Source organism: Sipha flava, unplaced genomic scaffold (assembly GCF_003268045.1).
Source record: "Sipha flava isolate LNK unplaced genomic scaffold, YSA_version1 266_pilon_pilon, whole genome shotgun sequence".
Lineage (NCBI taxonomy): Eukaryota > Metazoa > Arthropoda > Insecta > Hemiptera > Aphididae > Sipha > Sipha flava.
In genome coordinates this window covers 297,489-315,804 of record NW_020272930.1, presented here as the reverse complement: position 1 = coordinate 315,804, position 18,316 = coordinate 297,489, and the positions used below count along the sequence as shown (strand labels likewise).

General features: G+C 29.3%; 1 protein-coding gene across 1 annotated transcript in view; it reads right to left on the bottom strand.

Moving 5' to 3' along the window:
* Positions 1-3,858: 3,858 nt before the first annotated feature.
* LOC112685126 (putative vitellogenin receptor) overlaps positions 3,859-18,316 on the bottom strand; it is a 29,899-nt gene continuing 15,441 nt past the window's right edge. Inside the window, 7 exon segments of the mRNA XM_025556910.1 lie at positions 3,859-4,020; positions 5,387-5,486; positions 5,639-5,799; positions 5,856-5,968; positions 13,096-13,279; positions 13,377-13,614; positions 13,678-13,909. Of these exon segments, the coding sequence (XP_025412695.1) occupies positions 3,859-4,020; positions 5,387-5,486; positions 5,639-5,799; positions 5,856-5,968; positions 13,096-13,279; positions 13,377-13,614; positions 13,678-13,909 (1,190 nt within the window).

Genomic DNA, 18,316 nt, shown 5'->3' with positions numbered 1-18,316 from the left:
TAGTGATGCCTAATTCAATTTTAAGCCGAAAAACAGATTGAAATTTGATAAGGACGCGCGCATACGCAGATTTCACCGGTTCTATAGTTATGTTGACTTCAATTCATTCTACAGGTATTATATGCGATGATTCTATCCATATACATATACATATACATACATTGTATGTATATGATCTAAGACCCAAATTGAAAAGTCCAAGTAAGATAATTTTCTCCGTTAGTCGTGCTGTTTTCAACAAAAAGTATATATGTACATATCACTTTTCATTCATTGAAGACAGCGCAACTAGCGGAGAAAATTATCGTACTTGGACTCTTCATGGGGGCAATAACCGACAGATTGGCTTCAGTTTTGATAGCTAACACCGCCTCTATCTTGCTCTATGTTGGTAACGGTCGAATTTCCGGAAAAATCCTCATTGACGGCTTCGTACATTTTTACGGTAGCTCTAAACCACGAGATCTAGTTTCACCAAACGTGTACGAATTTCGAACTAAACACGTTTATTCCGCGAATTCTTCCTCGATCTTTACGTTCGAACTTGGTGTTTTCGCACTAGCGCACTACGCACAACAACTAAAATCGATTAACGAACTCGCCACATTCTTCAGGAACAAATCCCACTTCTGATAATAAATATAAGTATATATATGTTTACTTCTCAGTCGTAAACTCACGGTATTAATACAAAACAGTCTATTTAAATTAATAATTAAAACACATTTATTATGGAAAACAACAAAAACATTAAACACCACACTGACCGTCCATATGCACACCTTACACACTGTACAGGTTGTCGAACAAAGGAGTGTCTAAACACAGGAATGCACCTTGTGCGTTCTGCGTATGCGCGTAATTTATTCACCACTATTATAATGTTAGGCTATTGTTATCAATATATCATAACAATCACTATAATAATATAAATTATGAATCAAACTATTCAAAATTTAATTACGTCTTATAGATAACTGGACCTACACGCAAGGAAAAACAAGGAACTATATATAAATCTCTAAAAGTTCTTCAATCAAAGTGTGATGAAAACGATTTTAATAATGCTTTAAAATAATTTAACCTTGAGCTAATAAATGATCCAGACACTAGAGACTTTGATATATATTTTGATCGCATGTATGGAAATAGAGTTAGTTTGTGGGCATATTGTCATCGGAAAGGTCTTGGTAGATTCTAGATGCATATTACAATGCATCTAGAATCTATGCACAAAACAATAAAATATCACTATTTGAATGGTTGCAAAGTTGGGTGGTTATATAAAAATATAACAGCTATTAGAAGATATACCTGTGATAAAAAAATTAGATGGAAGTCTTGTTGGTTCTTGTAAGCAAAGCTATAACGATTAGCGATATTATATTGTTGTTGTATACTACTATACTGTATAGTACATTATATTACACGTGACTTGTCACTGTGTCACATTCTGGAATTATGGATCCTATAAATGATCTAGTAATGATATTACTTGAAACGCCTTTTAGGCGTTAGAATAATATTCATATAAATGATTTGATTAGAAAAGGTAAGCCAATTCCTTTTTTGTCAATCACTTGACAAAAAAGGTGGCAAAGTATTTAGTCGACTGTTTAATCCTGCGTGGTATGATTTGTGGAAGTTATTACAAATAAGCATTGTTTTGTTGGCCGTGTATATTGTTAGGTCAATCAATATCTGTCTGGTTGACAGTTGATTATTGTGATTTTAAAAACTTGTCCCGTAGTGAAAAATTTCACGAGTAATCAAAAGAACATATTCACAGCTACTTGAGGATTAAACGTTTAGAAAACAATAGTGTTACAATTTTAATGTTATAATTAAATACATAATTATGTATGTATGTTAACATTTAGTCGTCTCAGTCAAAATTGAATCCCAAAACCGCCACTTTCCAATTCAAAAATCAACTATGAGGCCCAGCCTCTATCAAATTTTTTGGCCAAAAAACGGCTGCATCCGAGTTGCGGTCAGAGACGATTTTTGAGATAAGGACATATAACAGTTACGGTCACGCGAATTGTAGGTAATATCCCAATTGCGGTCATTATACCTATTACTTATCTGTAAAGTTTGTAAATAAAATAAATAAAATTGTGGCGTACATATAAATTTTGTATGGGGGGGGGGGGATCAATTGCAAACAAATTATTATGGAAGAAAAATTCCTAAACCAAAGGACTAGCACAAAATAATAAATTACTACTATATATACTCGTATATTGAATGTGTCAAAATAATAATTTACAATAAATCCTTGAAATATTTTTTTGTTTCCTTATGATTTCCTTATATTAAGAATACTATTTTATACAATTTTTAAAAGACCTATGGGGGGGGGATCTAACCCCCACATACCCCTTGTATACGCCCCTGCAATAGTAGTATAATCACGAACTAGATGATCATCAATCAATGGTACGACGAAAGGTTAGTTACAGTGTTAAACGTAAAACAGTGAAGCAGTTGAGCGAGCGTCCCTCCAAAATTTTTTATTCTGAGATGTCAAGTACAGTACTTAGTGTACTGTGGTCAAATGGCGTTACATTGATTAGAAAAAATATACACACTGCAAAAATGAATGTTCACCCGAAGTTGCTGCGTGACTTTTCACAATTACTACTGTGATTTCAAACTTACACAATAAAAATAGTGTAGACAGTCCTAAGTCTGTTTATAAAATGGAAAAGAAAATGTTGAAATTTTTTTGTAAATAAAATAGCATGGTATATACCATATATACTAGATATATATTTTGAGTGACCGCAACTAGTATACACCGCAAAAAACACAAACAACAGAATTTGTTTCTTATGCCGAAAACAATACCTTTTAAATTCGTAAGCTTCTTGACAAGAATTTTTAAAAACCACTTTTTTGATAAATAATAAACATTTTACGAATTTTTAACTTCAAAATTCCTTGCAAGTGTTTGCGATTTTGATATATTTCGTAAATATTTGAACTTTAAATGCCTACCTATAAACAAAAGTTGTGACTAACATTTTTTTTTAATTTTTTTTTACTACGATAATAAACTTATACTTGATTTAGTTGTAAATAAGAATGAAATGAAAAATATAAGAATCCATTTCCGAGAAAACTTTAGAAAAGAGAAATAAAAATCAAATTTAGTTTTCAAAATTTAAATCGAGCTACTGGAAGTATGTTTTTCTTTTGCTTATTGAGCTAAATCTATGAAAAAAAAAATGGTTGTTCCAGCCCCCTTAAATGAGATGTTTGGATTTGTAGTGGTTGACTGTTCATTATTGACTATAGGTCATTCAATACATTATAATACAAAATATACTAATAAAGATGTAAAATATTAAAACATTTTACAATACATGTTTTACAAATTTGATTAGTAATAGTTTAAATTCTAAATAATTAATCATTGTACTCTATATTTTACTATGTTTATTGTACTGTATATTTTAATTTTTCGTGTTTTATAATATTTAAAAAAAAAAATCTAACAAAGCTTAAATAATATTCAGATTTAAAATAACATATATATTAGAGTTATTATTTTACATTTTTTTTTTTTTTTGTAAAACTCAACTTTATAGAAATCACAAATAAAGAATACTTGATAACTTATGTAATTATAACATCAACAAAGAATTAATTATTAAAAAACTATTTCCTTTATAATGAATATACTATATTATAAAATTTATATTTATATAAATGTATACATTTTGAGAATTATTTTCGTTGTATAATTATTAAAATTAATAATGCAGGTAATACAATAATACAATACTCGAATAATTCAAAAAGATTAAAATTAATAATACTCTCCCATTAGTATTATTCATACTATTTTTTTTATAAAACAATAAGTTTTTTTCTTTGATCTTCTTCATGCTCTGAAACTGATAATGAAATATGTTGAGATCTTGAGTTACTCTCATAAATATACCTTTCATCATTATAATTAACAAAAGATCCATAAGGAGCTGAAGGAACATTACCTTTTATTAACTCATCCTAAAAAATATAATTTAATTAGAATTATTAAATCTAAAATAAATTAAATTTTAATTCATTAAAAATATCAACAAAATAATTAAAAATTAAATTACATTTATTCAATTCATAAATTATGTATAATTATATTCTATAGAAAAAAAAAAATTTATTGATGCATATTTATTGAACTGAAAACTAAAAATATGAAATTTTTTAAACAAAAATGTTACTATGAAAATTTAAAATTCCTTATAGAATATTATTTTCAAATTCATCAATGATATTTGCCAATGTTAATGCCAATCTTAAGTGAATGTCAACATACAACAATTTTGGACTTCATCATAGTAACAACATGTATACTTCAAGATCAAATTATTTTGATATTTCTATGCTATTAAATGACCTACGCTAGTTTTATTTTAGTAGAAAAAAAAATGAGAATACTAGTTTACTTATAATATAAAATGTATTTTTTCTGTAAATAATAAGTTTGCCGATGACACATGCGTAGCATCATCTGACCCAGATATATACACTGCAACGGAAAACCTACAACCCCATTTAAATGAGCTACAAAATTGGTTTAATCTATGGAGAATTAAAATATATCATCACACATCACATGTACACTTCGACCCAATAACAGCCCTTCGGTTACCTACATTCAATAACGAAAATATTACCAGAGAAAATTCAGTAAAATATTTAGGTATTCATCTAGACCAAAGATTAACATGGGTCACTCACATAAAAACTAAAAGGAAATCAATTAAAATAAAACTACATAAACTTCGAGAACTTCTCCGTTCTAAAATTTTACTTAGCGACAGAACTCTTGTATACAAACAATTATTTCGTCCTGCAATGACATACGGAACACAAAAATGGGGATCGACCAAAATGTCAAACCTAAATCTTCTCCAATCATTTCTGTCGATTACTCTCCGCCTCCTGACAAATGTACCTTGGTATGTTAGTAATCATACAATCCATAAAAACCTAAACATTTCTACTCTTCACACCCTCGCTTCTGCACACTATAAAAAATTTCATTTTTATACAAATAATCATTCAAACCCACTAATTTCAAATCTCTCCTCTAAGATTTTCCCTGATAACCCTCCCTGTAAACTAAAACGCAATTGGCCTCGTGATATACTTCGCTAAATAAATTAATAAAAAAAAAAAAAACAGTTTGAAGTAGTTTCGATGGACGCCCCTTCACTCAAGCTTTCGAACCTTGTACATAAAAAAAAATATATCAAATTTACTTATTGTTTTAGTATATTACAGATTGTAAATACATATTTTTATCTATTTTAATAAAAAAAAAATATAATAAGTTAAATTAGTTATTAATCTAAAAATTCAAGGTAATTACTTCATTAAAAGGATTCTCATAAGCATGGCATTCTGGTTCAAGTTGTTCAGGTTGAATAATTTTTTTTTTATTGTTGAACATTGGGTTTTGAAAATGAAACCTATGAAATAGTTATAATTAAGGTATAATATTTAGGTATAATTGCTGTCGGTTTAACCACAAAAAAAAGAAAAAAAAAAGAAAAGTATTATTACTTTTAATGAACAGAAATATCAAAATATTTCTTGTAATTATATAAGTTAAAGATATTACCTAAGTGATGTTTTTAATGGTTTCTTTTTGTAGTGATATAGATAATAATAAAACAATGACAATCCCAGAATTATAACTATAAAAAAAGCAACAAACAGTGAAATCCTATTACTATTTTTATTCATAATTTTAAATGTTGGCAATTTTCTGTGACCAGCATCCTAAAATAAATTAAATATTATAAAACTCAAAATCAACATATTAAAATATAAATTACATCACAAATAGCTCCCGGTTCAACTTGTGATCCATCTTCACAAACACACATGGGTCCCTTTGATCCAGAAGTACAAATAAAATCACAATGAATGTGATGACAAACATTTGTTGCTAAAATAAAATATTAATTATTTATTACATTTTATTAATACAATATTTTATCAGTGATTTTTTTTTATATTTTTTTAATAATTAAATTGGGTTTTTGCACATATATTTGTACATCTACGTACAATTTTGATTTTATTACAATCAAATAAAATTATTTATTTACCTACCTATACATGTAATAAATTTGAGTTAAAATATTATATTTGATATTAATATTTATAATATATAGCTATACATTACTTATACAGCTATTAATCACTTAAAAGTGACAAATAATATTTTAACAACTATCACTCAGAATTGTTTTTTAGAATATGATGATTTATCATTTTTAAATTTAAACATATAGTATCATTCAATAAATAGTTACATAATACCTGCCCCAGTTGGTACTCTCTAGACAGTCTTTTGAGCCCTTATTTTTTCTTTTTTTTTTTAATGAAAAAAATTTTTAATTTATTTTTTTATAAGTTAATTATCCATCAATAACTATAGTAGGCGACAGGGCTGTATTTAGACTTACTTCTTGGGGGGGGGACTCGAATTTTTTCTTTAATTCAGGCTCAAAATGTACAAGTAAAATGTTTGGTAATATTTATATTAGGTGAATACTTAATATTTGTGGTTTTTTTTTTTTTGTTTATCTAATGCCGGATCATTAGAATGGACTTTTGTGTAGTTCTTTTTTAACACTTATCTGTGTTTTGAAAGTTTCGCTTGTGATTTATTTGATTTTTCACTAAGTATGGATCAGGGCTTAAATCAAAATAATATATATTATTTACCGTTATGGGACATTTAAACGTTATAAGCAATTAAGGGTTTAACGCTATAAATAATTTAAACGTTATATAAATTTAAATGTTTAAAAAATTTTCCGTTTACCGTTATTATTAAAATTATTATTGACAATTAAAACGTTATGAACAATTTAGCGTTTTGCGTTATTTAAATTAGTATAAAATTTAAAACGTTTTCAAATGTAGAATTTACCAATCAATACTATGAAATACAACATTACATATTTTAAATATTATATTATATATATTACCTTTAACCTGTGGTGTATTGGTAAATATATTTTTGGGTATACGCACTAAAAAAATATGGATATTAATTTTAAAATAAATTTTCTCGCTTCACACGACAATTATTTTCTCTCAATAAGTTCGAAAAAATTTAATTAATCCTTTGTAACTACATGTTTATAACTTCTATTAAGATTATAAAATATAAAACCACTAGATACTAGATACTACACCACTAGATATACATTTGCAGCGCGTTACAAATTGCATGATGCAGTTTAAGAACAATGGGCTGAATGTCCACACTCCATACTATTTTATTCAATGTTATTCACTACAGTTAACAAAATACATTAAACACATTAAACGTATTTTGCATGTTTTTTTTTTGGGGGGGGGAGGAGTGTCCAGATAATATAGGTATATACTTATTTGTTAATTGGTTGTAACAATTCTCTGTTTTATATTTACTACCACTAAGTTCATAATATACTCATCTAATATTGTAATAAAAAATTTTTTATTTATTTAATTAAAAGTAGTAATTTTTATGTAATTTAAATCATACATGTATAAAATACCTACTGTAAACATAATTTTAATTTAAGAATAAAAACAAATAATAATAATTTTTAAAATAGAAAATATGAAATAATAAATACACTTAAAAGTATTATATAAATTAATTTAAATGATAAATTCAAGACGCCTTTTTTTAAGCTTAATTTCTTCAAAACATCATCAGTAGTAATTTGTTAATTTCTGTGAATCGATAACATGGCCAAACCATTTAATCTCTTCTATAATAAAATTTAAAATATATTACTTTTAGATAAATAAAATAAACTATTAATAAATTATATTTACTTGAGATATTGTGTTTCGTAAGTAAGTCTTTATTCTTTTTTAAATTTGAAAAGGTTCTCTCAATCGATGAAGAAGAAATTAGTAATGTTGCAAATATTTGTAGCAATTTAAAAACATTTGGATATATTTCTTGATTGCATAGTATTATTGCTTCCATTGCGTTTTTTGGTAAATTACAAGTCTCAACATTTTTAACCGTCTTTGCCATAGTTTATATTCTGATAATAAAATAGAATCTTGACATTTACTTAAATCAGTCGTGTAAGTTTTTGCCAACTTTAAAAATGTCGTTTCATTTTGTTCAACAGATATTAACGATTTAAAATCTCAAAAATTGTACTTTTGTGGTCGATAAATCTTGATTTTAGTTGTTCGATGAATGTATCTAAATAAGGTATAAATACGCTCATTCAAAAATAGGTTTCTGATGATTCAGTGACAATTTTAACTCTATTTTTTTTGTCTACCTGTTATTCTTGGCATAGATATATCTACATTAAACGTACTTGCTAAACTTTTTGAATCTTCAAAAATAGTATGAAATTTAATATTTACATTTGTTCGTAATGTCTGAAATTCTTTTAAGGTATCTTCTGCAAGGCTCATAGCTTCTACTAAATCTATATTTATCCGTTGTAATTGTTTTGGTAATAACAGTCCAAGACTAAATTCTTTAGTAATTATTATAATTCTTCAATTGCATTATTTAAAACATCTTTACGCTTCAGATATATAAAAAAATCTCTAGTTTTTGAAATTGTCCCTAAACAATTTCTTATTCCTTGTACTAAGCAGGAATTAGTTACAGAAAGATTTAACACATGAGCTGCGCAATGAATATACAAGGCAAGTGGATAACTTTTGCGAATTACCGCTTGAACTCCATTGAATGCACCAGACATTGTAAAGGCACCATCGTATCCTTGTCCCCTCATATATTTCAAATAAATTCCAAATGCATGTAAATTATTTAAAATTGTATTTGCTAAACCTATACCGGTCATGTCTGTTGTAGGGAAAAATCGAAGAAAATCTCCATGGAGTACTTTAGTTTCAATATTTAAATATTTTACACGTAATGAAATCTGTTCTATGCCAGAGATATCTGCTGTTTCATCAGCAAGAATAGTGAAACATTTTTGAGAATTTACTCTTGTAACAATTTTTTTTAAAATAATTTAATTGCAAGATTCTATTATATCATTTTGAATTATATACTGAATATTACCGGAAGATTCTAAAAATGATTTTAAGTCTGGATCTCCTTGTGCTCTATATCGAAGTATTTCTTGGAAGTTACCTTAATTTTTGTCAAGATGGACATCGTCAGCTTCTTCAATAGTTGTTTTCCCTGAATCTCTATGGCTTCTAAGGGAAATATTTTGTTTACCACATAATAAAATTATTGGAATTATATTCTTTCGATTCTTTTCAATTTGATGTATTTTGCCTGTTTCTAATTTATAAATTATAGATTGAGAAGGATTTTTTTGTACTTCAAGAAAATGATCAGCGCTACATAGGTACACAAGTTTAATGATATTCCCGATTTGAGTGTTCCTTGAAATCTTCTATTGCCTTTCTCCAGTTATTATATTTATTTTTTACTAAAGCACCTAATCCCTAAGAATTATGTCCTTCAGACTAAGAGAAACTTACACATATTTTAGAGAAAGCTCCGTTTACTTTAGCTGAATATGTCAGCCAAGGAAATTTTAAAAGCCAGGAATATTGAAATTTTAAATGTTTCCTTTTATTTTGTAAAATGTATGATTTTGATGGAAATTGTAATCTATTAGTGGAACCCAAACTTGTGTCATACAATAGCTATTTCTTTTTCGGTTAATGTTCGATTAATATAAAATCCAATATCATGACAATTATAATCAGTATTAATGATTAATTGCGAGGTTAATTGGGAATCACAACTCGATGGTTTAATATTTGGAACAGTTAATGATTGTTCATTGGAATCCATTACTTTAGACGACTTTTTAAACTCACTTGATACAGTAGACGGCGATAGTTCTCGTTTGGACTGTATTTTAAAGAAAGAAGTTATAGAATTTTGATTTGTTTGTGACATTTCAATTAATATTTTAATTCAATCTCTTTACTTAATATCTGAAATAAGTATAATGCAAAAATTGTATTTTCTAGGTCATAATAGTTTTACAATTAAAAATGCATAATGGATGATTATTCTAATTTTAACGCTTCTGTGAATATGTGATCCTAGTTTTAATACTTAAATAATAATAAAGCAACGAGAAAAAATGACTTAAAAATATTAGGATTCTATATAATTTAGATAAAGAATATTATATAATATGCCTATTATTAGTTTAAAAAATACTTAATTATAATACAGTAAAACCTCGATAAGACGAAATCGCTTAGGACCATGATATTTTTCCGTGTTAACGGGGTTTCCGTCTTGACGGGGTTAGTTAATTGTATGTAATTTGAAACGGGACCAAAAATATGTTCCGTTATACCGAGGTTTCCGTCTTACCGAAGTTCCGTCTTATCGAGGTTTTACTGTATTTTAATTTGAATTAATATTAATTTATGAATTATGTGCATTTGTGAAAAATATATATTATAAATAATATAGGTAGGTACTCACCAATGACAATAATATGATAATATTATTATTTCACTGTATATTTTATCTGCTTTCTTTCTTTGACGACGATTAAATGAAAAATGATTCAAATTCAATTGATAAATAATAATTTGTTTTAAAATAAATGTACATGGACATTTAAGATTCAACGTATTAATATATTAAAAAAAAAGAAACATCATTGTAATATATTAATATCTAAATAAACACAAATTCCCGCTGAAAAAACAAGTAAAGCTCGATTCTCACTAGCGGTCTTGGTTCGGTTCGGTCACGGTCAAGTCACGGTCAAGAATTATGATGTACAGTTCTCATTACCGGTCACAATCAGTCAAGTTCTATCTAAACGTTGCTACAAAATGTACAAAAGTGTTCAAAAAATAATCAAAATAATGGATACGACCGAGATTAGCGTGACGGTTGATTATTCACACTAAGCGGTCTTGATCAAAAAGCTCGTGACCGCGGCAGTCTAGATCGTGCATCGATCGGTCGAGACTTGACTGGACCTGACCATGACTTGATCGTGATCGATAGTGTGTACGATGCCGTTGGATTATGTACTATCGATGTTAACTTGACGGTGACCGGACCGAACTGAGACCGCTAGTGTGAATCGAGCTTAACACAGACACATGAAAGCACGGAGCCGCAAGATAAAAATATAAATTGCATGTATACTATAATAGGATAATAATAACATAATATTATTTAAACATATTAATATATATTAGTAACTATATAGTTATCATCATCGGTCAAAATAATTTAATAATTATTAATATATATTTTGTTAGTTACATTCGATACCAGTGGTGCTATAAGAATAACAGTTTTATAAATAATTAAAAATATAATAGGATAATAAGTACATTATTTAAAACTAAATTTATTTTCTTTCCTAATTAGTTCAGGACTTTATATAATATTAAAATAGTTCATAACGAACCACATATTTTTGTTTGTCAAATTCCTTTTAAAATTTATCAAAATTAAAGATTGAATTTTTTTTTTTTTTTGGTTTGGGGTGTCCAGACACCGTGAACCCCCCCCCCAAAAAAAAAAAATACGCCACTGCAATTGGTGCAACAACCAGACAAATCCAATCATTAAATACAGAGATATTGTACAAATGGAGATGTCTGGTTTGTATTTTGGTGCAACAATAAGACATATCCAGATATATATCTAGTTGTTGCTCCAAAATGTTGGTCATATTGTATTTAAAATATGATTACGTCTTGTTATCACATTGTTGTACTATCATACTCACATTTGTTGCCGGCTTTACGGTGTTTATCTTGTTCATTACAATAAATTTTAAATAAATAATACTACATATTATAATTTAAAATATTTTTTATTTAACATTAAATACGGAAATACTTAATAATATAATGAGTGATATTAGTTATACAAGTTTTGACGATTCTATCAATGATCCCGATTATTCAAATACGTTTTCATCAATTGAAGTATAGGATTTTGAAAATATGTCTGAGTTTTAATTCAGTTAACACTGCCAGTGCTTCTTTTATGTTATGTTTTAAAATTAATAAGTTATTTCAATTTTGTTTGTTTTTATTCATACAGTAAAACCTCGATAAGACGGAAACCTCGGTATAACGGAACATTTTTTTGGTCCCGTTTCAAATTACATACAATTAACTAACCCCGTCAAGACGGAAACCCCGTTAACACGAAAAAATATGGTCCTAAGCGATTTTGTCTTATCGAGGTTTTACTGTATAAACATTTTATCTATAAGTGTTAAATACTCATATTGTTTAATAATAATTAAATATGTTGATATAAATATGTTTCTTTTTCATTTACACACCTTGAACATAATATATTTTATTCTATTATTTTTTATTAAGTTTGAAAAATTTCATTTAAAATATTATTTTATATTGCCAGTTTTCTTTCTTTTATGTTTTTAAAATGAATAAGTTATTTAAATTGTATTGGTTTGTTATACATATTATAAGCTTTTATCAGCTATAAGTGATTTATAAGTTAATTTTTTACACCATTTGTTAATTTATAAAACAGTTTTTTGTTCCTCCTGAACAATTTGATAAAACGGATGTGTTTGGTTGTTGCCGCAAGGTCTTCAATTGGTAATGCTTATTTATATATTATTAGTTGATAAATTTATTGCCATTTTAAACATCCTTTATATATATTTATATAAATATATTATTTAGATAACCTAGTAATTTAAGTCAGTTTTATAAAAATAACTATGTTCCAAATCTATTTTACTGATAGTTATTTTTCGATGGTAATTTATTTTATATTTCAGTCGTTTATCATTTTCTGTTATGTTATTCGATATTAATTTTAATAGTTTTTCGTTTCTGTTTCGTTATCTGTTATCGATTTTAATCGTTTTTTGAATAGTTTAACGTTATACTTATAACGCTTTAAAAACGTTTTGGTGCTCTGGTATGGATACTAAGTATCGTTATGAAATGATCTCTTCCCCCTCCTAAAATACGCTCCTGACAGGCGAGTATACAAAGTACTCACTTACTATAACACATAATCACATTAATAGGTATACATAACAGATTATAAAATAACTAAAACCAAAATACCGTTAATTTGTTTGGACTGTTGACTGATCATGAATATATCAATTGGAGCAAATACTTGAACAGGAATTGATTCACACTGAACATCTTTGATAGCAAATACTTTACATTTAAATATAGGATACCCAGTAATATCATTGGTCCAAAACAGTTTATCTTCATACAATGATATTTTCTTTGGTAAATGCTAATTTGAAACACAGTTTATTAATTATTAACTGTATTTATTATTATTAATTCGAGATTAATAAAAATAATTCAATCAGTCCCATTAATTTTCTTACATATGTAGAGATCAACAATATCCTATTAGATCCATTATAATTAGCCCTTTCAATAGTTGAATTAACCATATCAACCCAATAGACCATATGTTTGATGGGATCTACAGTTAAATCAATAACATCATGAAGATCTTCATTGATTATTGTTTTCACATTGTGTCCACTGCAATCGGATTGCCTTATTATTGTTGTAGGAGAACTCCATATAACCCATATACTTTCCGCCCAAAACATCATACTGTAAATTTGAATGAAATAGTTTTAAATTTTATTTAATGTAAAAATAATTCTTTAATGTTACCCAGACAAAGGGTCAATGGTAAAAGCCTTAATTCTTGAATGAACATTAGCATTGTAAATTGTAGCACATCGTTTAGCATTTAAATTACAAACAACAATATCACAATGATTTTCTATAAAGTAAATATTTTCTGTTAACCAATCAATACGAACCAAACTAGGACTTATCAGATCTTTCATGTATACTTTATTTTCTTGTTGCATATCCATACAAATAAGAGTACCTGCTTCTTCTAAAAGTATCAAATATAATTAAAATATTTAATATTAAAATAAACAGTAATATAATATAAAAGAAAAAATAAGGTAAAACAGTATTTTGTTATGGATACATAGATTCATGAATGCGAATTATATTTTTATAGTGTATTGATCTAAATAATTTGTATATTGTATTTATTATTATATTTTTACTATAGCTCTCATTTATAAGATAATTATTAGATATAAAATTAGGTACTAAAAATATATAATACTATTAAATTATATATCCTAGTTTAATTATAATAAAAGACCGGATTTATATATATTTTATATTAAAAAATTTGCATTAAAAAAGTTTCAAACATGCACTTCAAAAGCAAAATATAATTGATAGTAAAAATAGTAGTATATAATTTATATTAGCCATTCATTTATTTACAGCTATTTATTTATTACAATTTATGAATTATAAACTTATAAAAATAAAAATATGAAATAGGTATGAATGAAAAAATTATAAAATTTAAACGTTATTAGAAAAACAATAAGAATAATATTTTACATATTGGTCTTGGTTAAATTATAATGACGGTTTGTAACAATAGAGTTGTACATAGAAAAACTAAAAAGATATATATGAAAAATTGAAAAATAATATAATAATATTAATAATAATAATAAGTTCTCGGCGAACAGTCGTCACGAGCGCATGTTTAGTCACCGCTCTGTTAATGTTCGCTCGTTCTTTATCTTTCGATCTCATGTTGTTATTCAAACCATATACCAAAATGTCGAGTTAAGTGTCGCGTTTACACGTGTCTACTTTTTGAAACTCTACGCGACGGATCCTTCCTCAAATCACTGGTAAACCAAATTTTTTAACGAGCTAGTAAGTATACACACCATATACTAATATAGTTCGCCGTATATAACCACGCGCTCAGCGCGGCACGTCTTATCTTTGACCCGCACGTCGGTGCCTCTCCACCTTATCAAAGGTGCACGCGCACGACACCAATTAAGTTAATTAGATACATATCTACACTCATTATAACAATTCATAGCTATTGGCGTTATAGTTATACCACACGCAACATCCTATTATGGCCTCAAAGAAAACCGTACCACCGATAAAAATAAAAATACAACGGAATCAGTCAAACAATGATGACCCGTTTCGTTCCCCTCGTACCCCTTCTTCAAAAATAAGAAATAACAGTTCTTCGGACAACCAGACGAAAATATTCTCGTCACCAAATCGCTATTCTGTACTCAATGAACCAAGCTCCTTTGATTTCAATAACTCCGAAAACGCCGACATCACTGACAAAATCTCTGATAATACAGTAACTAACAACTGCTCCGCAGGCCCTACACCAATGATTTCGTCTGACGAAATTTCAGAAAATACCAAAGTACTCCGGATTTTTATTTTAAATCATAATCTTGATTTCAACCTCCTATGCAAGACTCTCGTTGATATCGTTGGCGAAAATGGATTTCTCTGCAAATCCACTCAAAAAAATGTCAAAGTGCAAGCCAACTCCTCAAACAACTACCGTCAAATTATTAAATTTCTCAATACCCAACCAAACGCTCAATTTCACACCTACCAATTCCAAAGCGAAAAACCCATCAGAGTTGTAATCAGAAATCTCCACCCCTACACATCCTGTGATGATATAAAATCCGCGTTGGAAAACTTTAACCTATCAGTCCTCCAAGTGGTAAACGTTTTGCAACAGCAAACAAAGATAGCTCTTCCCCTGTTCTTCGTAGACCTGGTTAAAGCCGATAACTCAAAAACGATATCACTTCAATTCTCCACACCAAGATCAAGATTGAAGAGCCTCACAAACGCCGAGACCTAGTCCAGTGTCAAAATTGCCAAGATTATGGACACACACGCTCTTATTATAACCACTCTCCACGCTGTTCGATGTGGCAAAAATCACCTTTCATCCTTGTGCGACAAACCAATTGACGTCCCAACCTGTGCGCTGTGTCTAGGAAACCATCCCGCTAACTACTTAAGAAACCAGCCCACAGGTGACCTCCTCGTTACCTCGCTCAACCAAAACTCAATCTCATATATCTTACTCCCAATCCACATCTGGTGCCAAACCAAATCCCTCGACTCCCTCCCCTGATGACTCCACCGATATCAACTCCGCTCTTAATGCCTTCATATTAGAAATTAAAGCTTTAATAAACCCTCTCCTAGCACTGCTTACTACAGTCGTCACTCAATTAATTAAAAATAACAATGATAAATAATCAGACAAATAACTCTCTCCTCATTCTCCTCTGGAATTGTAACGGTATTTTAAGCCATACCAACGAACTAATTGCCATATTACACGAAAAAAGAATCGTAATAACCCTTATCGCTGAATCTCACCTAACAGTTAACTCAAGACTAAATATTCCTGGTTATCAAGTTATTACTTCTAACCACCCTGATGGCACAGCCCATGCAGGCTCTGCGATCCTAATTCGCTCAATTCAATTCAATCGTCTCCACATTTACAATAAAGACTATTTACAAGTCTGTGCAATTTCTATGACAATAAATCACATTCCGCTCTCAATAGCCGCTGCTTACAGTCCCCCAAAACATAACATAACACTTGACCAATTCAAAAAAATTTTTAATTACCTAGGACATAACTTCTTAGTTGGTGGAGATATTAACGCAAAACATCCTCACTGGGGCTGCCGTGCCAGCAACCCTCGGGGCAACATTCTTCTACAAATCATCTCCCACAAACGATACAAAGTTCACTCTCCCCCCGACCCAACTTACTGGCCCACATGCTCATCTAAACGTCCTGAAATCCTTGACATCTTCATCTCCAATGTACCAAATGGTCTCTACCAACACATCGAAAATTTTAACTTCCTTCTCTTTGATCATTCAGCCGTCCTCCTCATCCTAAACGCCTCACCACCAATTCAAACAGAAACACGGACTGGGATTCATTTCGGTCACAACTCTCTAACGATACTAATCTAAATATAAAACTTAAATCTCCAGAAGACATTGAGGATGCTATTACCAAGTTAAATCAATCGATACAAAGAGCCGCGTGAAACTCTACCCCAATGTCACAACCCTTCCCTCCCTTTTCCATAAATATTCCTGCTCAAATACATCATGTAACTAGCGAAAAACGCCGTGCAAGAACTCAATGGCAACGAACCAAATATCCCTCCGACAAAAATCGTCTAAACTCCCTATCTACACAATTAAAAAGACTGATGTTGAACTTCAGAAACCAATCATTTACTAACTATATGGCCTCACTATCCTTCAAAGATGGTTCTATATGAAAAGCCACAAAAAAAAGCCCTTAAAGAAAAAGCTTCATATTCTCCCCTAAAACAACCCAACAACACATGGGCCATTGCGGACCCAGTAAAAGCAGATTTCTTTAAAACTCACCTAGCCGAAGTCTTTAAACCTCATAATAATATAAACAACCCAGCCTTTTCCAACGAAATTGTAAAATTTTTGCTTTCCTCCTAACAAATGACTCTACCCCTTAAAGCGTTCTCTCCTGCAGAAGTCCAACATTGCATTGAAACATTCCCTAAAAAGAAGGCGCCCGGTTTCGATCTCATAACCTACGAAGTAGCCAAACATCTCCCAAGGAAAACACTAATACTTCTTACGTACATTTTTAATTCAATATTCGTTTATCTTACTTCCCGCTTCAGTGGAAGTTCTCCATCATTATAGTCATTCCCAAACCTGGTAAGCCTCCCGACATTCCTTCTTCATACAGACCTATAAGTCTTCTACCTTTATTTTCGAAGGTACTTGAAAAGCTAGTGCTCAAACGAATTAGTCCGATCATAAATAACTCTAAAATTATACCCAACTCGCAATTCGGTTTTCGAAATCTTCATTCCACAATCCACCAAGTAAATCGTATAACTGACACAATTGCTTCAGCTCTAGAAAAAAAACAATATTGTAATGCTGTTTTCCTCGATGTCGTTCAAGCTTTCGACAAGGTATGGCACTTTGGCCTCCTATATAAATTTAAAAAAAATCCTCCCACCCGCTTTCTATCTATTTTTTAAATCATATCTCGATAACCATCAATTTGCTGTTCTGTATCTCTTAACAACATCACAATTCCAACCTCACCAAGCATAAAATACCTTGGCATATATTTGACAAAAAACTAAACTGGGCCCATCATACTCATAACATCAAAATTAAACTAAACTCTCGTCTTCGTTCCCTTAATTTTTTTTTAACGCGAAATCAAAACTTACACTTAACACTAAACTAAACTCATACAAAATTCACCTTAAACCCATTTGGACGTACGGCATCTAAATATGGGGCTCTGCAAAAAAGTCACATATAAACAAAATTCAAATAACCCAAAATAAATTGTTTCGTTTAATAACAAAGGCTCCTT